The 25,360-nt window shown below is 37.8% G+C and overlaps 1 protein-coding gene across 1 annotated transcript in view; it reads right to left on the reverse strand.

Moving 5' to 3' along the window:
• Positions 1 to 11,578: 11,578 nt before the first annotated feature.
• The window catches only part of MTTP (microsomal triglyceride transfer protein), a 41,875-nt gene continuing 28,093 nt past the window's right edge, over positions 11,579 to 25,360 (reverse strand). The window contains 7 exon segments of the mRNA XM_079153893.1: positions 11,579 to 12,436; positions 12,439 to 12,560; positions 14,263 to 14,433; positions 16,376 to 16,500; positions 21,423 to 21,650; positions 23,345 to 23,466; positions 23,559 to 23,656. Of these exon segments, the coding sequence (XP_079010019.1) occupies positions 12,387 to 12,436; positions 12,439 to 12,560; positions 14,263 to 14,433; positions 16,376 to 16,500; positions 21,423 to 21,650; positions 23,345 to 23,466; positions 23,559 to 23,656 (916 nt within the window). The 3' untranslated portion in view covers positions 11,579 to 12,386.

Here is a 25,360-nt window from a genome sequence, read left to right on the forward strand (position 1 = left end):
TTAAATAAAGAATTGGGACCTTTTTCATTCATTCAGTTCCAGTTCCTATCAGGTTGGAAGACCACCAGGTGCCTTGCTTTTAAATCTAATCTTCAACTTTGTCCTTATTTCTTACTGATTATTCAGACGTCTTATTTTCCCAGGTGGCTCACACCTCTTGAGCAGGAACCTGCTTTGCCAGGGTGTTGTTCACCCTGTCAGTTAATTCCACCTATCCAAAAACATGTGAGTTCTTTCCATCTTCTAAGGTCTCCTTCGATTTCTTTCTTTAGTCTTCTCTAGTTTGTGATGCCTTCATTTTGGAATTAGGGTGATTGATACTAGCTTCATCAAATGACTTCAAGGATCCTTCCTTTTCTATTTCATGAAATAATTTGAGGAGTGTTGGTGTTAATTCTTCTTTGAAGTTCTTTCAGAATTCAGTTGAGAATCTGTCTGGTCCTGGACTTTTCTCAACTGGTAGGCTTTTGATGGTGTCTTCTATTTCATTGTTTGAAATTGATCTATTTAAATTGTGTATGTTCTCCTGATTCAGTTTGGGTATATTCTATGTCTCTAAATATCTGTTGATGTCTTCAAGATTTTCTATTTTATTGGACTATAAATTTTCAAAGTAGTTTCTGATAATCTTCTGTATTTTAGTAGTGTCTGTTGTGATATTTCCTTTTACAGCACGAATTTTAGTGATTTGAGTTCTCTCTCTTAATTAGTGTGGCTAAGGGCTTATCAATTTTGTTTATTTTTTCAAAGAACTTTTTGTTTTGTCAGTTTTTACAATTGTTTCTTTGTTTCAGTTTCAGCTCTGATTTTAATATTTCCTGTCTTCTGCTTTTGGTGTTGATTTGTTTTTCTTTTTCTAGGGCTTTGAGATATATTGTTAGGTTATTTATTCATTGATTTTCTATTCTTTTAATGAATGAGCTCAATGCAATGAACTTTCCTCTAAGCACTGTCTTCAAAGTGTCCCAGGGATTTTGATATGTTGTATTGGTGTTCTCATTTACTTCTAAGTATTTTTTAATTTCCTCCCTGATTTCTTCTGCTATCCATGCATTATTCAATAACATATAAATTAGCCTCCAGGTATTAGAGTAGCTTCTGTTTCTTATTTTATCATTGATTTCTAATTTCATTTCATTATGATCTGATAGAATGCAGGGTATTATCTCTATTATTTTTTTGTGTATATTTGCTAAGAGTTGCTTTGTGGCATAAGATATGGTCTATTTTAGAGAAGGATCTGTGTGTTACTGAGAAGAAAGTGTATTTGCCCATTGATGAATGAACTATTGTATATATGTCTGTTAAGTCTAAATTATTTATTATATTATTGAGTTCTATGATTTCTTTGTTCAGTTTTTGTTTGGAGAATCTATCCAGTAGTGAGAGAGGTGTGTTAAAGTCACCCAAGTATTATTGTGTTGTGGTCTATTTGATTCCTGAAATTGAGAAGAGTTTGAAGTACTTAGATGCTCCATTGTTTGGGGCATAAATATTTATGATTGTTACATCTTGTTGATGTATGATTCCCTTAAGCAGTATGAAATGTCCTTCTTTGTCTGTTCTGATTAACTTTGCCTTGAAGCCCACTTTATCTGATATGAGGATAGAAACCCCAGCTTGTTTACACAATCCACGAGAATGATATGTTGTTTCCCATTGTTTCACCTTCACTCTGTTGAGGTCTTTGCTATGATATCATATTGTTTGGAGACAACATATTGTTGGGTCTTGTTTTTTAATCCAATCTGCCCGTCTATGTCTTTTGATTAATGAGTTTAGGCCATTAGCATTCAAGGTTATTATTGAGATATGATTTGTATACCTGGCCAATTTGGTTTATTTTTCATTTTTCATTTGAATTAGTTTCTCCTTTGAATCACTATTCCTTTAGTGTAGTCCTTTCTTTTGCTTGTTTTCACTTTTTTTTTTTTTTTTTTTTTTTTGTCATTTCATCTTCATGGAATATTTTGCTGAGAATGTTCTGTAGTGCAGGCTTTCTAGTTGTGGATTCTTTTAACTTTTTTTTGTTATCATGGAAGGTGTTTATTTCATATTCAAATCTGAAGTTTAATTTTGCTGGGTATAGGATTCTTGGTTAGCATCCATTTTCTTTCAGTTTGGTATATGTTATACCAGGACTTCCTAGTTTTGAGGGTCTGGGATGAGAAATCAGCTGATACCCAAATTGGTTTCCCTCATATATAATCTGATATTTTTCTCTCACGGTCTTTACAATTCTATCCTTATTCTGTATGTTAGAAATTTTAATTTTAATGTGCCTTGCTGTGAGTCTGTTGTAATTTTGTACATTTGGGGTCCTGTAAACTTCTGGTATTTGATTTTCCATTTCATTCTTTAGGTTTAGGAAATTTTCTGATATTATGTCATTGAAAAGATTGTGCATTCCTTTGATTTGTAGCTCCACACCTTCATCTATCCTGATAAATCTTAAATTTGGACTTTTCATGACATTCCATAGTTCTTGGAAATTCTGTTCATGGTTTCTTAATATCTTCTCTCTGTAGTCAACTCTATTTTCAAGATTATATGTTTTGTCTTCATTGCCTGAGGTTCTGTCTTTGAAGTGATCTAGTCTGTTGGTGATGCTTTCTGTTGAATTTTTAATTTGGTTTGTTGATTCCTTCATTTTGAGCATTTCTGCTTGGTTTTTTTCAGAAGTTCTGCCTCTTTATTGAAGTGATCTTTCACTTCATGTATCTTCTCTCTGATTTCATTTTTTATACCATCGTTTACTTTACAGATCAGTTTAACTATGAACATTCTAAACTCCTTCTCTGACATTTCTTTCACTGTCATGTTGATGGATTCTGTTATAGGAGTATCTTGGTTTGTATGAGACAATTTGTTCCCTTGCTTTTTCATGTTGTTTGTGTGTCTACTCATCTAATAGTATGGATCTGAGGCAGTAGAGTTTCTACCCTGTGAACTTATGGTGTTCATGAAGGTTTCCAGTACCTCACTGTTTAGGGGGAGACAAATAATGACAACAACCAATGCAAACAATATACGGCATTAAACCAAATAATTCCTACTATGATGTCTACAATGTTAACTATCACAATACACAGAAATTATATGATCAGTTATTGCCTACAATAAAATCAATAAGTTTATAAAAGGGTTTATAATTTCAAATGGTGAACAGGGAGAGAACAGAAGTGATATAGGATGTAATGATTATGAGGGAGGAGGAGAAAAGATAGAAGGAAAAAAATTAAAGGAAGAGTGAAAGATAACAATAGAGATTGGCTGTTAGAGGAAGAAAAGAGAGACTTGGAAACAGGTAGGAGAAAAAAATATATATGTAAAGTAAAACTTTCGAAAAATAAAAATAAAAGAATACAAAACAAAACTAAAATATCATAATCAAGCATACTAGTTCACAAAAAACTAATCTGTGAAAAATAACTGGTTTTGAAAATGCTAGAATTGGGAAAATAAACAAATATGAAAATGTATAAATGTCCATGTGCCATTAAGGTCACAATTAAAGAGAGAAAAGAATTTTTGAAAAGGTGGGAGGGGAATTTGTTGAAGAGTTAAAGAATTCTTTCCATTGAAGTTCAAAATATTCTCAGCTTCTCTTCTCAGAAGTTTTAGGTGGATTGCTGGAGCATGATGCTCCACCCTGTGGATTGCTGGAGTGAGAGAGGTAATCCCATAGGCGGAGTTCCTGGAAGCAGGGTTTAGGCTTAGGTGGGCTCCAGGCTCTTTGCTGAATGTTAATTGGTCTGAAGAGTTTAAATAAGTGCACCTCCAGAGCCGGCTAATTGCTAGTCCATGCTGGAAGACCATACCCCAGGGATCTCCCCTGGGTTCCAATCACATGGTGGGGGAGCCAGTTTTTAGTCCTCTACATCACTTGTGAACCCCACGTTTCCTGGTCTCAAGTTCAGTCTCCAAATGATCGCTCGTGTCCCACCTTTCTGCATTCCCAGCCAGAAGCAGCCCTCCCAGCAGGTCCTGCAAGCGGTTGGACTGGAGGGGGAGGGGTGGTGCCAGGTAGGTTTGCACAACCAGTTGTCCCCTCTGTAAAACTCTCTGCACATTCAATTTTCTCCTGTTCACTTAAGCACACTATGTTGTGCAGTGTGTGTTTACAAGGCCTGTGTTTCAGGTCAAACTTGGGTTTGCCAGGAATCTGCTCCCTCAGCTGCCGGCTCTTCACCACAGCTGCCAAATGATTTCTTCCTTTGTCCTCCACACACTGCCTGGAGAAATGGAGGCTTATTTCTCTGAACACAGATATTATGCAGTGTGTTTTTCAGGTTTGTTGGACATTGCCTTGATCTCTACATGCTGCATACCCAGACACACCAGACTCCCCAAAAATGTGGGTTCCTTTATTCCCTTATCCCTCCACTATGCTCACACAGGGACTGCTCTGGCTGGTGCTTCTCACCTGGCCATGGCAGCAGCTGTTGGGTTTTTTTCATGCTTATTATATCCAACCTACTGTGTTCTTGGTCTGCTTTGAATGTCCAGTTTTAATTCCAATAGAGTCCTCCCTTTTTTTTTTTTTTTTTTTTTTTTTTAGTTCACCCACCTTGCTGAGAAGCTGCCTGTCTGCTTTCATGGTTTGAAGCCATGGAGCAGCCAAGAAAGTGACCTCCTCTATTCCACCATCTTTCTTGTCGATTTTAGTCACAGCAATACAAAGCTGACTAAAATAGTTCCTTTCTTTGTCAAGTTAATCTCGTCTTTAGTTTTTGACATTTCATTTAGTTTTATTCTTTTGAGGGGAGTGTAAGAGCACTGTGCTATGGAGGCAGGGTACGTGGCTTTGCTATGGAGGTTGTGATATAAGTCTGTCCTCTTCAAATGGCACCTTGGCCATCTTGAAGAGCACTTCCAGTTAAGAATGCCCTGGGAGTAGTTTGGTAGTCATTAAAAACCGATCACCCACTACATGGAGAATACTAAAGACTATATGTATGGTCCTAGCTTGAGAAGGTCATATTTTATTTGGGAAGATAAGATTCTTACATAAGTAAAACAAATACATTAAAAAAAAAAAAACAAAAACAAAAACAAAAAAAAACCTAGAATCCAACAACAGGAGGTAACAGAGAAGGACAGTCATCCAAGTTGGTATGGTTAATTGCCTTGCGGGTATATGTATAAGAATACCTGGGATGCAGGTATCTTTGTGGCTGGCAGCTTCTATACACAGGAAGTGTGATGGGAACTTGAGCTTTAGGCAGAAAGGAGGAAAGATGAGAAAAGAGGAGCTATCAAGAGTAAGGTCTCTTTGGGAGAGATACCCTGCAGGAGCAAGGGGGAATGTTGTTCATGACATCATGCATTCTAGGCTGGAATGAAATGCAGAACCTCACTAACACTTTATGTGTTTTGGTTCTCCATAGACAGAGGGTATAGTCCTTATTTGATTCTTTAAAGTGACTATAGCAATATCTGGCCCTTAAATGTAATATGAAATGTTTGGTAAGAAATAAAGATAGAGGGAGACTTTAGTTGGGCATAAATAATTATAATTTGGAGGACTCGTCTGATCATTCGAGTACTTTGTATTTACCATGCTTCAGATCTCATTAAAGATCTGAACTCTTCTTTTCTTGTTGAGGAATATATAAGAACATCTCTATCTTTTAGCATCTTTGTATATCTCAACAATCTGAATGTTTCCTCTCACACTGACCTCTTACTTCATGACTATGTTAACAAAGTTAATCTTTAAGAAAATGAAGTGGGAGAAATGCATTTTTAAAAAAATGGAAATAGGTACCCTAAAACAGAATGGAGTTGATTCTCTTTCACTTAAAAAAAAAAAAAAAAAAAAAATCAGGTAACTTAAACCTGAAACCTATTCTGGAAAGAGATGTCCACACATTTTACATGTAATCCTAGAAGATTATGGCAGGAATCTTTCTAGTAAAAATAGAAGGGTGAAAATAGTTTATAGGTTTATGTGATGTTCCAAGTCAACTGTGAGTAAATTAAACTTTTATTAATAGGAGAACTACAAAGGATTACTAATGTCATTCTAGAGTAACTATAATCCCCTGATGGTATGTAAATAGCCAATGTACTATCAATGGTGGAATTTTTATGAATCTAAATTTTCATATTCTTTTCAAATCTCATCAAAAAAGTTTTATGATTGTATAGCAGGATCTCTGAGAGTGCAAAGTTTTTAAACTCCCAAGTGGAAGATAAACAGGTCTGACTCCACCCTGGGGTTTCAGATGCCATGGATAGTACAGGAAGCTGATCCACACAGCCAAAGCAAGAGGCCAGTTCTGGGTGAGTAGTAACTGAGGTAATGACAAAGAAAGCATGGGGCCTACTTCAAATATCGCCACTTCCATGATGTTTTCTTTACCTTTCCCCTCTTTGTGCTCTCTTAAGATTTTGAACACATTTGTGGGGTGACATTTATACCACTGTGCCAAAATGGCACAAAACTATTTTTAGTTGTATTGCTTTCCTCATTTCACTGTTTCTTGAGGTAAGGCAAGATATCTTCCTTCTATTTTTTTTTTTTTTAACCTAGTACATTCCTTCATCCTAACGGACCCTCCACGTTGTAGAAGACAAATAATTTAACAAATTAACAAATTGTAGGAAAGGACCCATCACATGCCTGTGCTAGATTTTCTCCCATTTTCCCCTTCCAAACCAGTCTTGCTCTCTCCACAGACTGTGTAGTCTGGATCAATAAGCACTCTTGCCCTCTGGCTATTTCAGTAGGTGCCATCCTCAGGTGATCAGAGGGAAGAAGTTGAAGTCAGGTATTTTGTTTCTTCCCTGGTAGAGATAAGAAAGGCTGCTTGTTCCCCTTAATCCCAAACCACAGCTCCACTCAACCTGTGTTCTCTGGGCACCAACAATTCCTCCCTCTCTTGACTTTTCAGGCTCCTTTGCTGTTCTAAGACTTAAGGTGCTGTATCATCCCCTGTGGTTTCCCTATACCCTGCACATATCGTTATAAAGTTTATTGAGCTTACTCAAATTACCCAGTTTAATTTCATGTAGTAACCTTATTTTTGCATGCACCTTGACATAGAAAAAGAAACGGATAGTGAGGGAGATAGTGATTAAGAACGGCAGAATTTAGACAGTCTTATGCTCAAGTCCTGAGAAAGATAATGATTGGGCTGGAGTCTGGTTTTTCAAAAAAACTATCCACTTCACTTATGACAATGTTTTAATCAGCATTTTTGCTGCTGTGACTAAAAGACCTGACAAGAACAACTTTTGAGCAGGAAAAGTTTATTTGGGGGCTCACAGTTTCAGAGGTCTCAGTTCATAGACTGTAGGCTCATTCCTCAGGGGCTTGAGATGAGGAAGGACATCATGGTGGGGAAGAAGCAATCTCCAATTGCTTACAAGGAGGAAGTAGAAACAAAGTGCAAAGAAACCTCTTTTATCAACTGACCCTTGATAAGAACCCTGCTCGCTACATCTCTGAGAGCACACACATTAACCAAATGCTACTGTGTGCTGAACCCCATGCTTTACAGGCATTTTCTTCATGGATCCTTAGAACAGCATAGTAAAATAGAAATTATCCTACCTCTTCAGCAGTGACAACCTGAGTCACATCACATGCCCCAAATCATTTAACCAGTAGGGAGTGGAGCTGAGATTCCAGGCCAGGTCTCTCTGTCCTGCTCCCTTTTCTTCTCCACTGCCTTATTTAGGCGATGACTATGCTGGTAAGGAGCACTGTTTCAAATTGATGCAACAATCTGAATCTTGAACAGATTCTGAGTGCTGGGATAGGTATTCCCCTAAGTTGATCCTAAAATTCATACAGAAACTCGAAGGGCTTAGAATGGCCAAAACAATCTTTTTAAAATTTGTTTTAATTAATTATATGACAGTAGAATGCATTTGTGCATTTTGATAAATCACACATAAATGGAGTATAATTTCTCATTTTTCTGGTTGTACATGTGCAGATCACATCAGTCATGCAGTCATACATGTACGTGAGGTAATATATCTGTTTCACTCTACTATCCTTCCTACCCCCATACTCCTTCCCCTCCTTTCACTCCCCTCTCTAAAGTAACTCTATTCTTCCTTACCACCTCCCTTATTGTGAATTAGCAGTGGCCATACTACCAAAACAATCTTGAAAAAAAAACAAGATATGTTTGGTTTGCAACTTCCCAGCTGCAATACTAAGTGTGAAACAATAGTCATCAAGACAGTAGAGCAAAAATAACAGAATGAATCAAACAACATTGCCGTATGTAAATTTATGATTACACAAATAGTATGCCTTGATTCCATGTACAAAAGAGAAACAACATGTATCCCACTTGCTTAAAAAAAAAAAAAAAAAAAAAAGACAGTAGTGCAATGGCATGAAGATGGCATGTAGATTAGGGGAATAAAACTGCCTGATCGTGGTCAACCGATTTTCAGCAAGGATCTCAAAACAATTCAAGGGAGAAAGAACAGATTCAAGGTTGCTCCTGGGACAACTAGATATACATAAACAAAGGAATGAATTTGGACCCCCTCCTACATATCGTAAACAAAAAATTAACTTAAATGAATCTGGTACCTAAATTTTAAAACTAAAGCTATAAATTCTTGGAAAGAAACATAGCAGTAAATCTTTGTGATCTTGGATTTGGCAATGACTTTTCTTGGTATGACACCAAAAACACAAACAAAATGAAAGAAACACTGGATTTCATTAAAATTACAAAAGATACTGTCACTAAAATGGAAAGACACATAATGGTAGAAAATATTTGCCAATCATATATATCCTAAGGGATTTTTACCTAAAATATGGGAAGGACATTAGCAACTCATTATAAAAGACAACTAACTCAATTTTAAAAAGGCAAAGAATCCTAATAACTGTTTCTTAAAAGAAGATAAACAAATGGTCAACAAGTACATCAAAAGATGCTCAACATCCTTAGGTGATAAAAAAGTACAAATCAAAACCATAGTGAAATGCCAGTTACTATCCACTAGAGTGTCAGTAATAAAAAAGAAACACACAACGTTGGTGAGAATGTGGGAATATTAGAACCTTTATATGCTGCAGTTCAGTCACTTTAAAAAACAATCTGACAGTGCTCAAAAAGTTAAACACAGAGTTACATTTGATGGGGCAACTCCACTCCTAAGTATATATTGAAAAGAGATGAAAGAATATGCCCACCTCAGAATCTGCACACAAATGTTTATAGAATTATTCTTAATAGTCAAAGCTGGAAACAAACCAGAAGTCCATCACTAATGAGTGGATAAACAAACAGCACATCCCTATAACAGAATAGTGTTCAACCATAACAAAGAATAAAATACAGATACATGCTACGATGTAGAGAAACTTTGAAACATAATGCTAAGTGAAAGAGCTAAAGAGCACAGGTTTCTTATTAAAATGATGAAAATATTCTAAAATTGACTATGGTGATGGCTGTACAACATTTTAAATGTGCTGAAATATTGAATTCTTTAAGAATGAATTTATATAGGATGTGAATTATATCTCCATAAAGCTATGATCAAAAAATGTGCATTCGTTATTGTAAATTCATATTTGCCTCTGGTACCATCACAGAAAGAGACTCAGGAGCCATGGAGTAAAGGCAATGACTCTCAGAACTTTGTAACATAAGGCTTTGTAGCCACAGTCCCGTTTGTCAATTTCATGACCTACCATTTGCATTCTCTTAGAAATAAATCTTTAAAACCAAAAGAAGCCAGCAAATATAGCATAGTGGGTTAAGAAAGCAGATTCTGGGGTGAGACCACTTACATCTGAATTCTTGTTCTACCATATTCTAGGTGACAAAGTGTCTTCTGTGGGGTGAGGTAAATGTCTTCTGTGTCTCAGTTTCTCCATCTGTAATTACTTTGCTCAGTACAGTGGTCACTAGCTACATGAGGATACTGAGCACTTGAAATGTGTTGTCTTGAAATGTGCTGTATATATAAAAAATGTCACATTTTGAAGACCCAATCCTTCCCCCAAAGTAGAATATCCCATTAATGATTTTATATTAATTGCATGTTGATATGATAATACTTTGAATGTATTGAGTTAAATAAAATGCATTATGAAATTCATTTCACCTGTTTCTGTTTACTTTTAAATGTACCTACTAGAAATGTAAAATTATTTGGCTCACATTATATTTTCCTGGATGGTGCTGATCTACAACATGGAAATACTACTACTACCGCTTTTTAAACAAGGTTTCTGTTGAGGGTTAAATGATTTGATATGTGCAAAACACTTAAAAATACCTGGCAAATAATAAGCACTAAGTAAGTGTGAGTTTTAACACTTCTTTGAAGGTGAAGACATGACAGGGAACAACAGCTCATAGAAGAGAAGCGTGGCTACATCCATAGCACTCACAGGAAGGAGCTGACGGGGCAGAGGCCTGGAGACTCACTTTAGAGGACCATGTGGTTTCCAGACAGACATCTGAACAAAAGGCAGAAGCTGTCTGACATTTGTAACTGTGAAGTGGTCAGAGCTGGCTTGGATGTGTCATTTCCAAAAGTGGAATATAGTCCATCCCTTTTAAAATTCTACCTTGTTTATCTAAAAAGGAGTCACTGTTTATCCTAGGCTTATGCTTTCCTTGTTTCGTTGGAGAATGCTAAAGTTGCCAGCATGTCCTGTCTCCAGGGGGTGAGCAGCTCTTTGGTTAAGTCTGCTAGATAAGCAATCGGAGGTGGCAAAGCACAAATGTTCAGGGCACCACGGTCTCAATTCTAGGGAAGTACTTTACATTTCAAACAGGCAACTGTGATTTGTGATCTGTCGGCCCCCTCCATCTTTGGCTCATGCCCTGGGCCAACTTGCCCTGCCGCAGCATCAGTATCTTTATGGATGCTTCCTCTACGGCCAGGGCCACCCCTCACTGCGTTCCTGCCAGCCTCAGTTTCTGACTACTTTCTCCCTTGTTAGTAGCAGAACAATAAGGATGCCCGATTGGAGTTTTCTTTTCTTTTCTTTTGCAGTACTGGGGATTGGAGCTTTCTGAAAAGTGGGTTTACACTTTGTTTTCAGGTTCACATGTCCCAACTGCTACCGTGTTCAGGGGCCTGTTCTCCGAAGGGCTCTGACTAGTGACCTTGGCCGGCCCTATACTGCTGTGGAGGCTTAGCTCTGTGATCTTGGGCTCATGGTGTTGGAAGTAACGAAAGACACAAGGATTTCAATAAGATTTATTGAAATTTATTTATAACATTACACTTCATTGTCAATTTGCAGCTCTTAGCGGGCCTAGCTAAACCTTCATGGTATGTATGTATGTTTAATGGACAAATAAGCACCTGTCATTTCTTTTGGGGTTTATCACAGTAACCCACACATCAATTTTATTAATAATATTTTTAAATGTTTCACATGGCTCTTTTAATTCATACAAATGAAGACACTCTTTATTTGATTTCATACTTTTGAAATCCAAATCCATTTCTTGAAGCTATGTTCTCTCAGACATGATGGTTATCATGCAGATGTCGTCAAACTTACTGGAGCTTTACCACAAAACAAACAAGGCAGAGGTAACCATGATTACTACATGAGGAAGTCCCTATAGAAAACAGTGTGCCACGTGTCTCAAGCAGACATGGTATAGAGTAGTCAAAAATGGAGTTTCTGAAATTAGTTTTTTTAAAAATTCCTATGTGCTAATTCCAGATTTTTTTGATAGGAGGTAGAGATCTGAATGGATTCCCAGTAGCCTCACTACATGACCAGCAGAAAGATAAATGATATTGTTTTAATTCTGTGCACTCTCTACCTTAATGCTTAATAAAAACTAACAATAGCAGAAGATGTACATATTAATTCTAGAAGCTGGATAACAACATTCTTTTAAAGTCTTATCCTCAGGCCTCTTCCTGCAACCTCCCCACCCTCCCCCCCCAAAAAAAAGAGAGAAAAAGAAACTGGTCTGGTTTTTTTCCCTTAGCAGACAATATGCTTCATAGAAAGCAAGACACGCTTAAGGTTCTATCAAAAGCTTCATATCTATTGACAGCAAACTGTCAAAACAAAATTGGATTCTCCTGAGTGTATGTGGTTTTTTTTTTTGTTTGCTTAGTTTTGTTTTTAACACTTGTTTCTTTTAGAGTAGAACTATTTTCTCTGTGGGATTTGAGAGAGATACAAGAAAAGTAAGAAAGTTGTTGAAAGTATCACGTGATGACTCACAGTGAAATTGCAGGTTAGTGTATTGAATAGGCCCAAATTTAATCAATTGAAGTTTTCCATGACTTTTTACAAAAATCTTAAATACAGGTAAATATGTAAACACTGTGCTCTCAGAGAGCAAGTACTTCGGCATGTCACATTGTTTCCCTTTGGAGGAGACAAATTCAAGTGAAATCAGCGGTCACTTTCAAAACCATCCACCTGAAGAAGCGCTCTCTGGTTGCTGGGGGAACACACCTTGCACATCTCAGAGTTCTCTTGGTGGAGTGGGAGTTCACATCCTGCTAGTAGGCTTTCTTTTCTTTTCCGAGAGACATAGCCTCTGCCTGTGGACAGCCTTTCATACTTTGTCTCATATTGCCTGCATAACGACAGTAGCAACAACAAAATCACACACATTTTACTCACCCACACCATCCCAGGTTTCTGAGTGTACACTTGAAGCTTCTGTCCCAAAACAATTTGAGAAATGACCTGAGTACCAAAGACAAATTGTGCTCCACTCCCTCCAACGGGGTGGTTTTCTTCTTCCCATTTTCTTGTATACTACGCATTACAATCCAAATGCCTGGGATGTGGGAGTCCTGCCATATATTTTTCTGGAATGAAGGACTGAATTCCTTTCGTTTCTTTGGGGATGCTGTTAAGCTTCACAGGCTTTCAATGTTCCTCATTCCAGAAGCCCCACCTTGAGGGCACTCCCCTTTGGGGTAAATAGCAAGTCCACCCAGATTTAAGCTGAGAATGCTGACAGGAAACATTCCCAAGGCTCCGACCCAAGTGAAACAAGTAATCAAACCAGGTAACCATGTGGCTGAGTTGGTGGCCACTGCATTTGGCTATTAGAAGGCTGATTTTTTTTTTTTTTTATGCATGTATGGAGGGTTATTCTAGGGGTAAGTTACTATAGGTTAATGATAGCTTAATGTTCTAACTATAAGACACTATCGTTTATCATGAAAATATAACCTATTCATATTTGTACTTATATTAGTGATGCATTTCTTATATGGATCATGAAATGTCAGTAAAATAAGACAGTCAACTCTGGCCTGATTATCAAAAGATGATGTAAATTGTGACTTGCTATTTTAAGTACACAAATTATGTTATGGACAGATAGTTTATGTCAAAGAGACCTCTGTAACTATCACTGAAGAATCAGTGCTACCTAGACTCAAAGCATTCTAACTCCATGGGACAGTACTGCTCCAAATAATGGTTAAAAGGTTCAAGGACACAGTGTTAGTGAGACGCTCCAGAACGAAGAGGATGTTGTGACATTACATGAACAAGTATGTATTTGTTTATTAAGCATTTTAGTAACATCTTTTTAAAAAATCTTAAATACGGGTAAATAAAAATCTGAAATTTTTTGAATTTGTTTTTTAAAAAAATCTGAAATTTTTTAAAAATTTCAAAATCCTAAACACTTAAGCTGGAACTCAAAGTTAAACAAAGTCAAGTTGCTCTTATATGAGACAACTAAGAACTGTGAATTCATTTGATCCTTTAAACCATTGTAAATAGATTGCCAGGTGTTTTGTTTTGAACTTCTGTCCAGAGGGAAATTGTGAAGAATATCAGACAGCAAATGTACATCTGGTATTTGGCTGAAACTATGTGGTGACTTCTACTGTAAGTCAAATCCCTTTGTTATCTTGAAAAGTTATTTGTGGATTAGAATATGATTTAATTCAAAATCAAATGAACTAGTCATTGGAGTTGCTTGGTATCCTAGGAACTGACTTCTTAGTTTTGAAAACACTTTGAAAAGAGAAGATAATTGGTTCAGTAGGAAGCCCCAACTTATGTTATTGGTCTCTGACCATCATTTCCATTTCTCATTCTTTGGTTCCAACTGTTCTTCTAATTCTTTAGAGAAAGTTCATTTTTTGCTTGATTTCTAATGCTTGGTGTTTGTGAGTTTTTTTTTTTTTTTTTTTTTTTGGTTGTTGTTTGTTTGTTTGTTTGTTTTTAATTCTGAAACTGAATGCTTAAAACTGAACACAGTTCCTGGTGAGCACAGATGGTCCTGGAATATTCATGAGCACTCATCTTACCTGAACGGAGCTTCAGCCCTATCCATCTGCATACAAACTAAGAATGGGTACTGAGAAAACTGCACTGTGGAGATGAATTCCAGGCCTGCCTCTGATTCTACCCTGGTTTCCAGGCCAGCTTTTACAAAAGAGGAGTCCACTGTGACGTCACCAGTTATTACTACAGCCACCCTAAAGATTGAGAAAAAATATATGTTCATATCAGAGTTAGTGGAGCTGGATTGAGAGGTCAAATATCACATTGTCTGATTATGACACTAACAACTAGAAGGAAACACTTAGCAATTGAGAGGTGACCTGAATGGGCTTAGGGTCCTGCTGCTAATCAGGGTCTGTTTGTTTGGTGTCAGAGATCAGTCAGGGAAGTTTGCTCTTCTCCTCCTTCCAGTTCTAGACATGGGAACCAAGTGTGTACCAGGTCTGACATTGTTTATCCTCTTAGGAGGTCAAAAACATGTCAGTTATCTTAAAAAGAAGTATAAAGTCTCCACGAAGACAAGTGGTGTTTATAACAATATTCTTGTTAACTATTGCTCTGCTGTCTTCGAGGTAGCTATTTAATTCCATTTCATTACTTCCTCCAAAGAATCTCTAGTGGCCTGAGTCTAGGTTGCCATGATATCTGAGAGTATTCATTACAAAGAACCATTCCTATAGTGGGGCATGCGCAAGGCATCTCCAGGAAGGTAGGTTCAACAATGGTCATCTACAGAGAGAGATAGAGATAGAGAGAGATAGAAAGGGGGGGGTGGAGAGAGAGAGATTGGACTGGCTGGGAAATGTGGCTTGAACAGCAATAAAGAGGATAAAAAAATTTTCCTTAGGAGGTTTACCACCAGGATCACTAAGGAATTATAGACTTTAATCAAACTGTGGGTAATTACTCCCATAATCAAATCAAAGTCCTATGTCTATACTTTTCCTTTTCAAAGAAAAGGGATCATCTTAATTTTTGTTGTACAAACTAAAACCCCTACTGCTGTGATTCCCAGCATAAAAGTAGGTCGGTGGTTGTTTTAATCCCTGAATCCCTTACAGAACCTTCTAATGTCCTCTACTCAGCAAAGGCTTAAGAGATTTTTTAATGAATGAATAAATGAAAAATGGAGAACAGATTAGTTACAATATGGATGCTGGCAATTTCTTAGGGATATTGTGTCCTCTTTAAATATTCAGACTATTTTTGTTGCTGTTGTTGATTTCTCTCTGCAAAGAATCCAATTCAGTTTCATTTGGGGAAATTTCTATCTAGAAAACACTTTGAAAAGAGAAGATAATTGATTCAGTAGGAAGCCCCAACTTATGTTGCTGGTCTCTGACCATCATTTCCATTTCTCATTCTTTGGTTCCTTCTGTTTACAGTATGTGTCGCCCTCACATTAGATGTGCCACCTTGGATTGATCTCAGTTGCTTCATCCATCATTCACAATGAATAAAAGTTTAGTTTTATCATTCTTATCTCACTTCTGCCCCCCTAAATATCCTAAACAGTGAAAATAAATTGAATTTCCTCTTCATTTTCTTTAATTTTTACAACAAACAAAATAATAGTTATTTTGATTATCATTGGCTCAAAGACATTGTTTTACATTCAAAGTAAAATATTTTCATTGAATCTCATGCTAGATTAGAAAAACTAAAGGAGATGAGAAAAAGTATGTTGATTAAAAAATTTAAAAAGTTTAAGAACTCCTAACATTTAAAAATTATATTCTGCATAGAAGAGATTGCCTTTTTATTTTAATCTATTGAAAATAGCAAAAGAGGAAAGGTTTTAAAGTCCAAAAAGTGGTTTAGGCTAAAAAATTTGAAATGAAATTTCCTAGCAGCTTTGTCAATTACTAAAATGGAATAGAAAGAGGAGAGGAGCCCCTTTTCCACGGGGCCCAATGACACTGTCTTTAAAACTTGGATAATTCTCAGTTGAGTTCCATTAAGTACTAATCTACTCCTAAGAAGTTATGGACAGAATGACATCCATGGTCAATTCTAACTCTATAATTTAGTGATTACAAACAGAAAGCATAGATTTTGAAAACTGTAAAGGTTGAACAATTCCCAAAACATAGGTCTGCCATTCTTTGCTTAGAGTATTAAAAATCTTTTGCTTACCGATTTTTCACTCGGGTTTTAGACTCACGATACCACAGACTAAATTCCATTGCACCCGAAATATCAATAGCTAGACCACCCTGGACCTCTATGTTAGCCTTTAGGCCAGATTGCAATTGAAGCTCCTAGAAGAAGAAGAAGAAGGAAAAAAAAAAATATATATATATATATATGTATATGTGTATGTATATGTATACACCCCCCCACACACATACATACACATGTATGTTAATAGTGGTAACAGTAATAAGTACAGTTTAGTCAACTCCCTTTCCCAAAGCACATTCAAGTTCTTGCTCTAGATAATGCCATTTGACTTGTGCTGATGTGAGAGTCTTTCTCTAGGCTTGGAAACATGTTGGTCCTATTCTTGATCACCAAGAGTAGCTACTGATTTACTAAAATAATCAGTCCTTTAAAATACTAGAGAAGGGTATTTTCCTTCCATGGTTGCCTCACTTTGGGAAGGCCAAATGGTTCTCAGTATGTGGTCCTCTGAGAAGCATCATCGGCATCACCTGGGAACTTGTTCAAATGCAGATTCTCAAGTCTCCCATACCTACTGAATGAGGATCTCTGAATTGAGGCCTAGTGATCTAAGTTCTAATGGGGCCTCCTGTGATTCTGACATGCCTAAATTTGAGAAATCAGAAATCCAGCTGTGGCTTTTCCTTTTTTGTGGTGGTGAGGGATGGACAAGATGATCTCTTCAGGTCCTTCAGCACGTCTCTAATTGTATGCTGTGTCAAATATAGACAACTTCATCTTTTTGACAAAAGGTAGGATTAAAAACTCCCAGAGCAATATACAAGTTCCAGGAATTGCCTAGATTAAGCTTGGAAAGGAATGCAAGGCATCTCACTAAGCCTTAATGCCTTGCTTTCTGACATTTGAAATGACATTGAATTAACAGCTAAGTCCAATATGAACTCAATAGCATTCTAATTTCAAGGTTGTCTGAAACTCATTGTTTTGTGTAGTTTGCCTGCATTTAACCTTTAAGTCTTGAATTTTTCATGTACATCAGACAGGTTGATGTTGGCTGAAACTTTTTTCAGCTAGATTGGAATCAGATTGCCTAAGGGAAGTGTTGAAAGTGATAATGATTCTGGGAAAAAAGCTCTGTGTCCTTAATTTTGATATTCCTCCAAAGATTGTAAGTTCCTGGCAACTTGCAGCATGACTCACTTCTTTATGTAACTGCCTTACTCAGCCCAAACAACCCATGCATTTGCCAACTATAAATGCCATGATTTCACTTTCTGGAAAGGATTGTGTTAATCTCCCTGAATTTCAAAAAGTGTGGCTGGAAATCTTAGACAAAGAACTTGGTTGATGATCAGGTGCCCTTGAGAGGGTATGGTAGTAGCATGAAACTGCTCTCATTCCAAAGGGCCCTCCTGGCTGGAGGCATGAGAGTCTCAGTGCCATGCTCAGGACACATCAGACATCCCTACAGATACTTAAAACTCTGTTCAGTCTAGAGTTAAAATGTGGTTGCTATAGGATACAGGGGTTGTGTCATGTACCACAACAAATGAACACATTTTGTCCTGAGAAAACCACAATGTCATGCCCAAATTTTAATCTATGCCAATGAATTACAGGGCCAGGAGATCTGATCTGAATGTGCACTCTAACTGTGGTTATGTCAAGCAAATTGTGCCCTGCCTGAGAAGTGTTTCTTTCTTTATATCTTCTCCTCCTTCCTGATTTGAAAATCATAATCCTGTTAGTCCTTCCAGCCCAGCAGGGACCTGTAAAGTGGATCTTGTCTTTCCCACTGACCATACATTAGGTGGATGTCAAAATGCCTCAAGTGCTATGGAAAAGAATATTTTATGGTTATTAGACAATCCACCTTTATAAGAAGAGAGCATTTATGTTACAATGTGATTTTGAGGAGCACCTTGGATTTCTAAGAAGATTCTTTTTTTTTTTTTTTTTTTTTTCTCATGCAAAGGGACCATGGTAGAAATCTTATGTGATGTCATAAGGGAATTTTCTTGGATCTGCAGTATGTGGTTTAATTCTCTTCAAAAAAGGAAAAGTAGTAAACCCATAGTGCAGTGGTTCTAATTTTTGAGGTGTAAAGTAAGGGAAACTAGTAATTTTGAGGGCCTACTATGTGCCCAAAACTCTACATTTGGTAACTCATTTAATACTCATACCAAGTTTCCATGGTACGTATTATATCTGAAGGCTGAAAGGACAAATCAGGCCCAGCGCCTACACTTGGAGGCAGAATAAATCCCCAGACTGTCTCAAAAGTGGAGATTTTTCTACTATTGTGTGTGGCTATCCCAAACTAATAACTCTTTTTTTCTCCTCATGTGCAAGAAAGTCTGTTCTAAAAATACACTGCCAAAAAGAAAGAACATAGACTTATGTGCTCGTTTGACCCAGAGTATGTTTTGTTTAATGTTTTACCTAGAAACTAGAAGAACAAATTATTAGAACTTTGATTTGTAGTTAATGTGATCAAAGGCTTTTACTTTGAGCCTGAAAGGTGTTTCTTACTGATCAGCCACCGACATTTTGACAACTGATCCCATTGCTTCCATTTATGAAAATATGTTCTTGGCTAAATAAGAGCCCCTTATTAAACTGACTTTATCAGACATCCTTTCCTGAAGAGTAATCCAATTATCCAGAGAGAAAGAGAGAGAGGGAGTGTTCACAGAGTAATTCCATCTGTTCCAGTGGCTGTGACAGGCCACCTACTGCCAACATTTCCTTCAATGTCAGCACTTGACCCAGAGTGGTATGTGCCTACAAAGCGAGGATGACATTACTGGAGTGCTCTGCAGAGCCAGGGGACCACAGACAGCTTATTTGTATAATAACTTCAGATCTGCCAAACACTTCAGCCTGACGCATACAGACATTGGTTATGTTTAATAGCTAGGGGACAGTCTTTCTCATAGTGCCTTGCCGGAGGCACCCAAATTAAGGAATAGAAAAATCACATAAGATAGTCTCAATCAGGCCCTGAAGGCAAGCCTGGGCCACTGGCTGTTTTTGTGAATAAAATTTTCTTGGACCACAGTCCTACTCCTTTGTTAATATATTGCTGATGGCTATTTTCACTCTACAACAGAGTTGAGTAGCTGCAACGGAAACTGGGGAGCCCTTAAGCCTAAAATATTTGCTTTCTGCCCTGTGTTTACAGACCAGTTTGCCGACCCAGATGTAGATTACTTGCATTGAGTTTTACACAATAAATCATTAGGCATTGTTAATGGTGATACCGAACTGTTGTCCGGTCTTAAATTGTGAACTACTTCCTTGACACTCTTAGGCTCCATTTAGAGCTTTCTTCCATTAAAAGTGTGTTGGAATTGCAAATGTAAACTTTTGATGTCATTTGAGACTGCTTTTTATGGGCGATTTGATAAAGAGATATCAGAGACTCTCTTCATTCATGTTAACAGAAACATGGTTTGTTTGGAGTGTTCCCACCCCTGTTACAAACTATATTCACCAGCTTCCCTTGTAGCTAGAGGCAGTCAGGTGATATAGTTTTGTCAATAACATTCTAGACAGGGCTTTGAAAAATGTTCTCCTTTCTGGAATGAGGAGGCCATGCTGCAGATGGGACAGCTGTGTCATAATCACAAGGGGACAGGTCCGAGGTTAGAAACCACATGTAAGGGTGGCTGAGTTGGAGGAAGAGAACTTGGATTCTGATACCATAGGTTTTCCATATTAACCCTGGACCACCTACTTTCAAATATATATTACACTATAAAGGTCAAAATATTTGGTTAAGCCACTCTAAAATGTTTTTTTGTTGTTGTTGTTGTTTTTGTTACATATGGCTATCCTGAACTGATATCAGGAATAATAAAGATAGAGAATTAATATTATTTAGTTTTAATTATTAATGTTTTGGAAGCTTTAATAAAATCTGGTAGCTAAGATTTGTCCAGCTCTTAAAAACTATTATTTCACCACTGGAATCTAACAAATCAGAGTTGTCAAAGAACAACAAAGGTGGTAAAATCTTTGGATCATCTTTTCAAATGCCCCACTTTATTAGTAGGAAGTCATGACTTAAAGCTATTAAGTAACTGCCCAAGAGCATACAGCAAGAAAGTAGAGGAGCCAAAATTCAAACCTAGGCTTTTACCTATGAATTTAGTAAAACACCAAAGCAAACTTCACAAGTAAATTCTACAAGTCTATAAATTTAATGTTCATTCTCTTTATACAGCTTCAGTATAATAAGTATTAATCAGAATGTACCATGATTTCCCTTAAGATTCTTATTTAGCCACCATTCCAGTTTTTCTTTTTGCTTTGCTTAGACAGGAAATAAAATCAAGCCATTAAAGGAAAAATATTAAGCATGAAACATTCAAACTCAGCATTCAGAGTAACCCTCTTCTGTTTCTCTGAAAATCCAATTAAGCAGACCAACTCCCATCTTGGTCACCTCAATCTTACCATAGAGATTTAGGATCAAGGACCATCGAAAAATATTCTAGATTGGCCTTTGAGTGAGTGAAGTACTCCTTCCTACTCTCTAAGAACAAACAGCCCTTCAAAGATTCTATGATCATGAGAATTTTGGGCAAAGAGTCTCCATGAAATATGTGGCTGGCATCAGTGGTTGCTTGTGCAGGGTCAAAATGATGCTCTCTGGGATCTTCATCATTATTGTCATTAAGAACGTTACTGGTAACTTATGAAGCCATGTGGCTCAGCAACTCAGGATAAATACCCACCCTCTCATGCCCAGGTAAGTCCAAAATGGAGGCAATGCCATCCCTGCTCTGCTATATCCTAGGCAGTCTCCATAATCTTGTTTCCGTTAGCATCCATATTTCCCATTTATCTCAAAGTAAAGAAATCCCAGAATCAGCTAACAAGTGCAAAAGAAAATAACATAGGAGAAAAGGCAATAATATCAAGAGGGTCAAACGCTTAGAAGGTGAGCTCCAAGTTGGGCAGAACTTGGTCTTGTATCCTCCAGGCATACAGCACATTCAAAATGCACCTGGCAATTTAAGAGACTGAATAAATACTTGCAGACTTGAATTACCTGAGAATGATCGACTAGAAGAATAAGTCCTTTCACCACGCTGACAGGGTCGCTGGATGCTGACAGCATTTTGGACATCAGATCACTGTATCCATTGAAAAAAGTGACAGGTCTGAGCTGAACATCAAAAAGGATGGCTGACATGCCGGCATAGGAGTCGAGATTCTCCTCCCCCTCATCAGGAGTGGCTGCAATTAAGGCCTCCAGCCCTTGGGCTTCAATGACCACCTAGGGAAAAGTTGATACAACGGTTATGACATACCTGCTCTGTAAGTGATGAGGCTTCTGAACTGCAGCTAAAACTTTTCTGGTGGTCAAAACCTCAAATGCCTGCAGTAGGTAGCCCAAAACACAACTAAAGTCAAACAAAACCTCTGTGCCCAAATATAAGGCAGATTAGTCTCTTCCATGTCATCTTCACAACCATTCTTTAAAATGCAGATGATTTTACCCATATTTTAGGTGAGGGGGAAAAAAAAGGCTCAAGTTCACTCGCTTAGTAAATGGTAGAGGGATACAAACTTCTGCTTTCAGACTGCAAATCCATGAGTTCTCTTTTCTTTATTTTCTTCCTTCCTTTCTCCCTCCCTTCCTCCCTCTCTCTCTTTCTCTCTCTCTCTTTCTTTCTTTCTTTGTACTGTGGATTGAATCAGAGGCATTTTATGACTGAGCCACATCCCCAACCCTTTTTATTTTTTATTTGGAGACAGTGTCTTGCTAAGTTGCTGAGGCTGGCCTCGAACTTCCAATCCTCCTGACTCGTCCTCCCAAGTTGCGAGGATTACAGGCATATATGTGCCACTGAGCCTGGCATGAGCTTTCAATCTTTTTGAGGCCCTTGGTCTTCTCAGGACTGTTACATATAATAATGAATCAGCTATCCTGGAGAGCTCTGAAAGGAGATAGAAGGGTATTGACACAGTTGTCCCAAGGTTGCTGCCATGAGAGGGCCTGAACTTTCCAAGCCATGACTCATACATTTCTATGACAAACTTTTCTCCCTTGCCAAAAATTAAAAACATTTTTAAAAAGACGACAAATACCATAAGAAGGTTCACAACCTGATTTCTACCACACAGGAATTTTACACATTTTCTGTCCTCCCTACCCAGCCCCAAACCACTGGGTGCTTCACATTTCTGAGCACCTATCAGAAAACAGATGGCGAGTCCTCTGGACAGAAGGACATGGTATTCTAACTACAGTACAAGTAAGAAGGGAGGCGATTGAACATTGAAGGGAACTCAACGTTTCTGTGGCCCTGGATCACTTCTAAAGCTTAACTATCTTCAATTAAGAAGGTTATAATTTGATAGTCATAAAAACTAAAAAGAAGGTATATTTCATAATAAGGTAGACTTTGTAGGTCATCACCAAATTTTGGATAAAACTAACAGAATGAAAGCTGCCAACCAGTTGTTGAATGCTTACACTGTATTTTTTTTTTCCTAGCTGTTTTGAAGAAATACAGATGGACTCCAAAGTCAGAGTCATATTCTATTATACAGTTTCCTTTATGTTGAATCAATCTATCTGTAAAGACACTCAAAAAGGCAAATACATTTTAGAATTAAATACTCAGGGGGTCCAAAGAAATATATTTATGAATACAAATAAAATATTATTTTAAAAGTTTAAGTGAAGAATACAGACACAATTTCAATTTTGTGAACATGTATACCTTTGAAAGACAAATGGATCTCTGGAAAGTTGTGCACATCAATTGCTTACATTCCAGGTTCATATTTGGAACTTCCTCTGGGTTTACAAACCTATTTAACCTTTGCAGATGATGGAATCATGGCAACATGTGACAGAGCCATCATTAACTTACACATAGTGCTGCCATCAGGATATTATATTTTACCTTAGGCTAATTTCTTACACAATTTGTTAAGCACAACCCATGGAAGATGAGTTACCTGGCTACCGTGAAGACCAGCCTTCCCAATGTACTGCAAGATGTTCAGGTTACTTCTTCTTAGAATGCCAGAACCCGAGTAAAGAATGTCAAGGCTGTAGGTAGATGCTGCTCGGGGACTACCTAATGACAAAGCAACCATGCAGCTTAGCAACAGCTTCAGCATGCCAACTTGGGGATGGGCATGGAGGAGAACCCCTCTGTGGGTTACATACGTTCTACGTAGCCTGTGTAGGCAGAAGAGGATCCACTCTTGGAGAAACGGTCATAATTATGAGTGGCCATCTCCTTGAGAACGCGACGGACCATTTTGCTGCAACATGTAAGAAGAAAAAGCTGAACGTTCATTGTAATGGCTGTTTCCCAAGTCAAGTCAGGAAAGAAATCAAATCCTCAGAGGAAAAAGAAGGGGGCGGAATTTTCCTCATGCCACTCCAAGACTGAGGGAGGTGCCAGCTGGACATCAGCATCAAGATTAGGGCTTTCCCCTTCATTCCGCAGATATTTGAAATTTAGTTTGGTATCCAAATGACAGCAAGGTAAGGCTTCCCAGCGATGCAGGGCTTCAGCTGACAGTGGACACAGAGTGGAAAGCTTGGGCTGAGTCATCACTGTTCTGTTGTTAACTTGTATAAATGTTTAAGAGAAACTGTATCAAACTAAGGTGGTTGCACACTGTGTCTTCGAACATTTTTCTATTCCATTTAATGTTATCATTGGTTAATAATATAACAGCAAATTTCCAGGATTCTTTGTACCTGTGTAGTTTTCAATTATAGACACAGCTCAATAAAACACAGAAATGAACCATTGTCTCAAAGTCTTCCTCCTTACTCCATGTCTCTGTATTTTCTATGTAATTAGGGTTGAGATTTTTCCATTTTTTACTGTGTAACACTAATAATATCAGTCATAATAAAATTATGACATGGTAAACATCTAAATAATCAGCCAAAGTAAACTGGATCTAGATCTGAGGTAGGAAATTTTTGAGGGGAGGAAATAGCAATTTGATATACTCTCCACCCTCCAATATCACTAGGTTATAAGATTTCAGCAAAGAGAAGCAAAGAAGGGAGGATCATAAAAGATGCCCTTAAAAATTCAAAGGGTATTCACGTGGCTGAATGATTATACATGCTTTGCTTCGCTCCAGAGATAAAAACGAGAGACAATAGGAAGATTTCAGTTCATACAGAGACATGTGGGCAGAGTCTGAAGAATGAAATAGATTTCCTCACAGGTGATGAGCTTCTTGCCACCAGAGAGGAGCAGTTGAAGTCTGGACACAAGGTCCCTACACTGCAAAGTGACACTAAGCAAAGTGGCCTTTACTGTCCCTGCCCACTGTAGGGTTTCTGGTCCTAAGAATCTGACCCACAATGTTTGTGATTGTTTCTTCCCATTTCCTAGGCTGCTCTTCACCCCCATCTTCTTCCCTGTGCTCTGATTGCCTCTTCTTTCCCATTCCTAAATTACTAGACTCACAAGACAAGTCAGCAAACATGCCTGGGACTTCCTCCACAAAGCCTCAAAAAAGCAACAAGGAAGTAGAAGCAGAATCACATCCATTCACCTGGAAATCAATGGCTTCCCATAGACCTGGCTTCCTCCTTCCTCCCCCGCTCACCCACTCCTTTCATTTCTCTTTGTCCTACTCTTCTCTCAGGTCTTCTCACGCCCCCTATTTACTCTTATTCTTATTTACTCTTATTTACTCTTACTTCTTATTTCTCTTTCTTTCAATCTTTTACTTTCTTCTTTTTAAGTTTCTTTTCCTTTGTTTTCCACCCTCCCTCATCTGTCTTCTTTTGCTTTGGGGACCATTGAAGTTTGTTCTTTCTTGGGGGTCCTATTCCGCAGGTACCTCTGGGGAAATGGAAATTCCTTCTCTAGACCTCTGATTCCAGTGAGAAGGAGCTTCGGGGTAGCTACCCTGAAGAGTGGGATTGGTGAATTTAGGAGGAAAGACTTGGGGACCTGAAGGAGGTGAGTCCAACAAGAGTGACTGAAAGCA

Source organism: Sciurus vulgaris (genome assembly GCF_902686455.1).
Source record: "Sciurus vulgaris genome assembly, chromosome: 9".
In the NCBI taxonomy this organism is placed as follows: domain Eukaryota; kingdom Metazoa; phylum Chordata; class Mammalia; order Rodentia; family Sciuridae; genus Sciurus; species Sciurus vulgaris.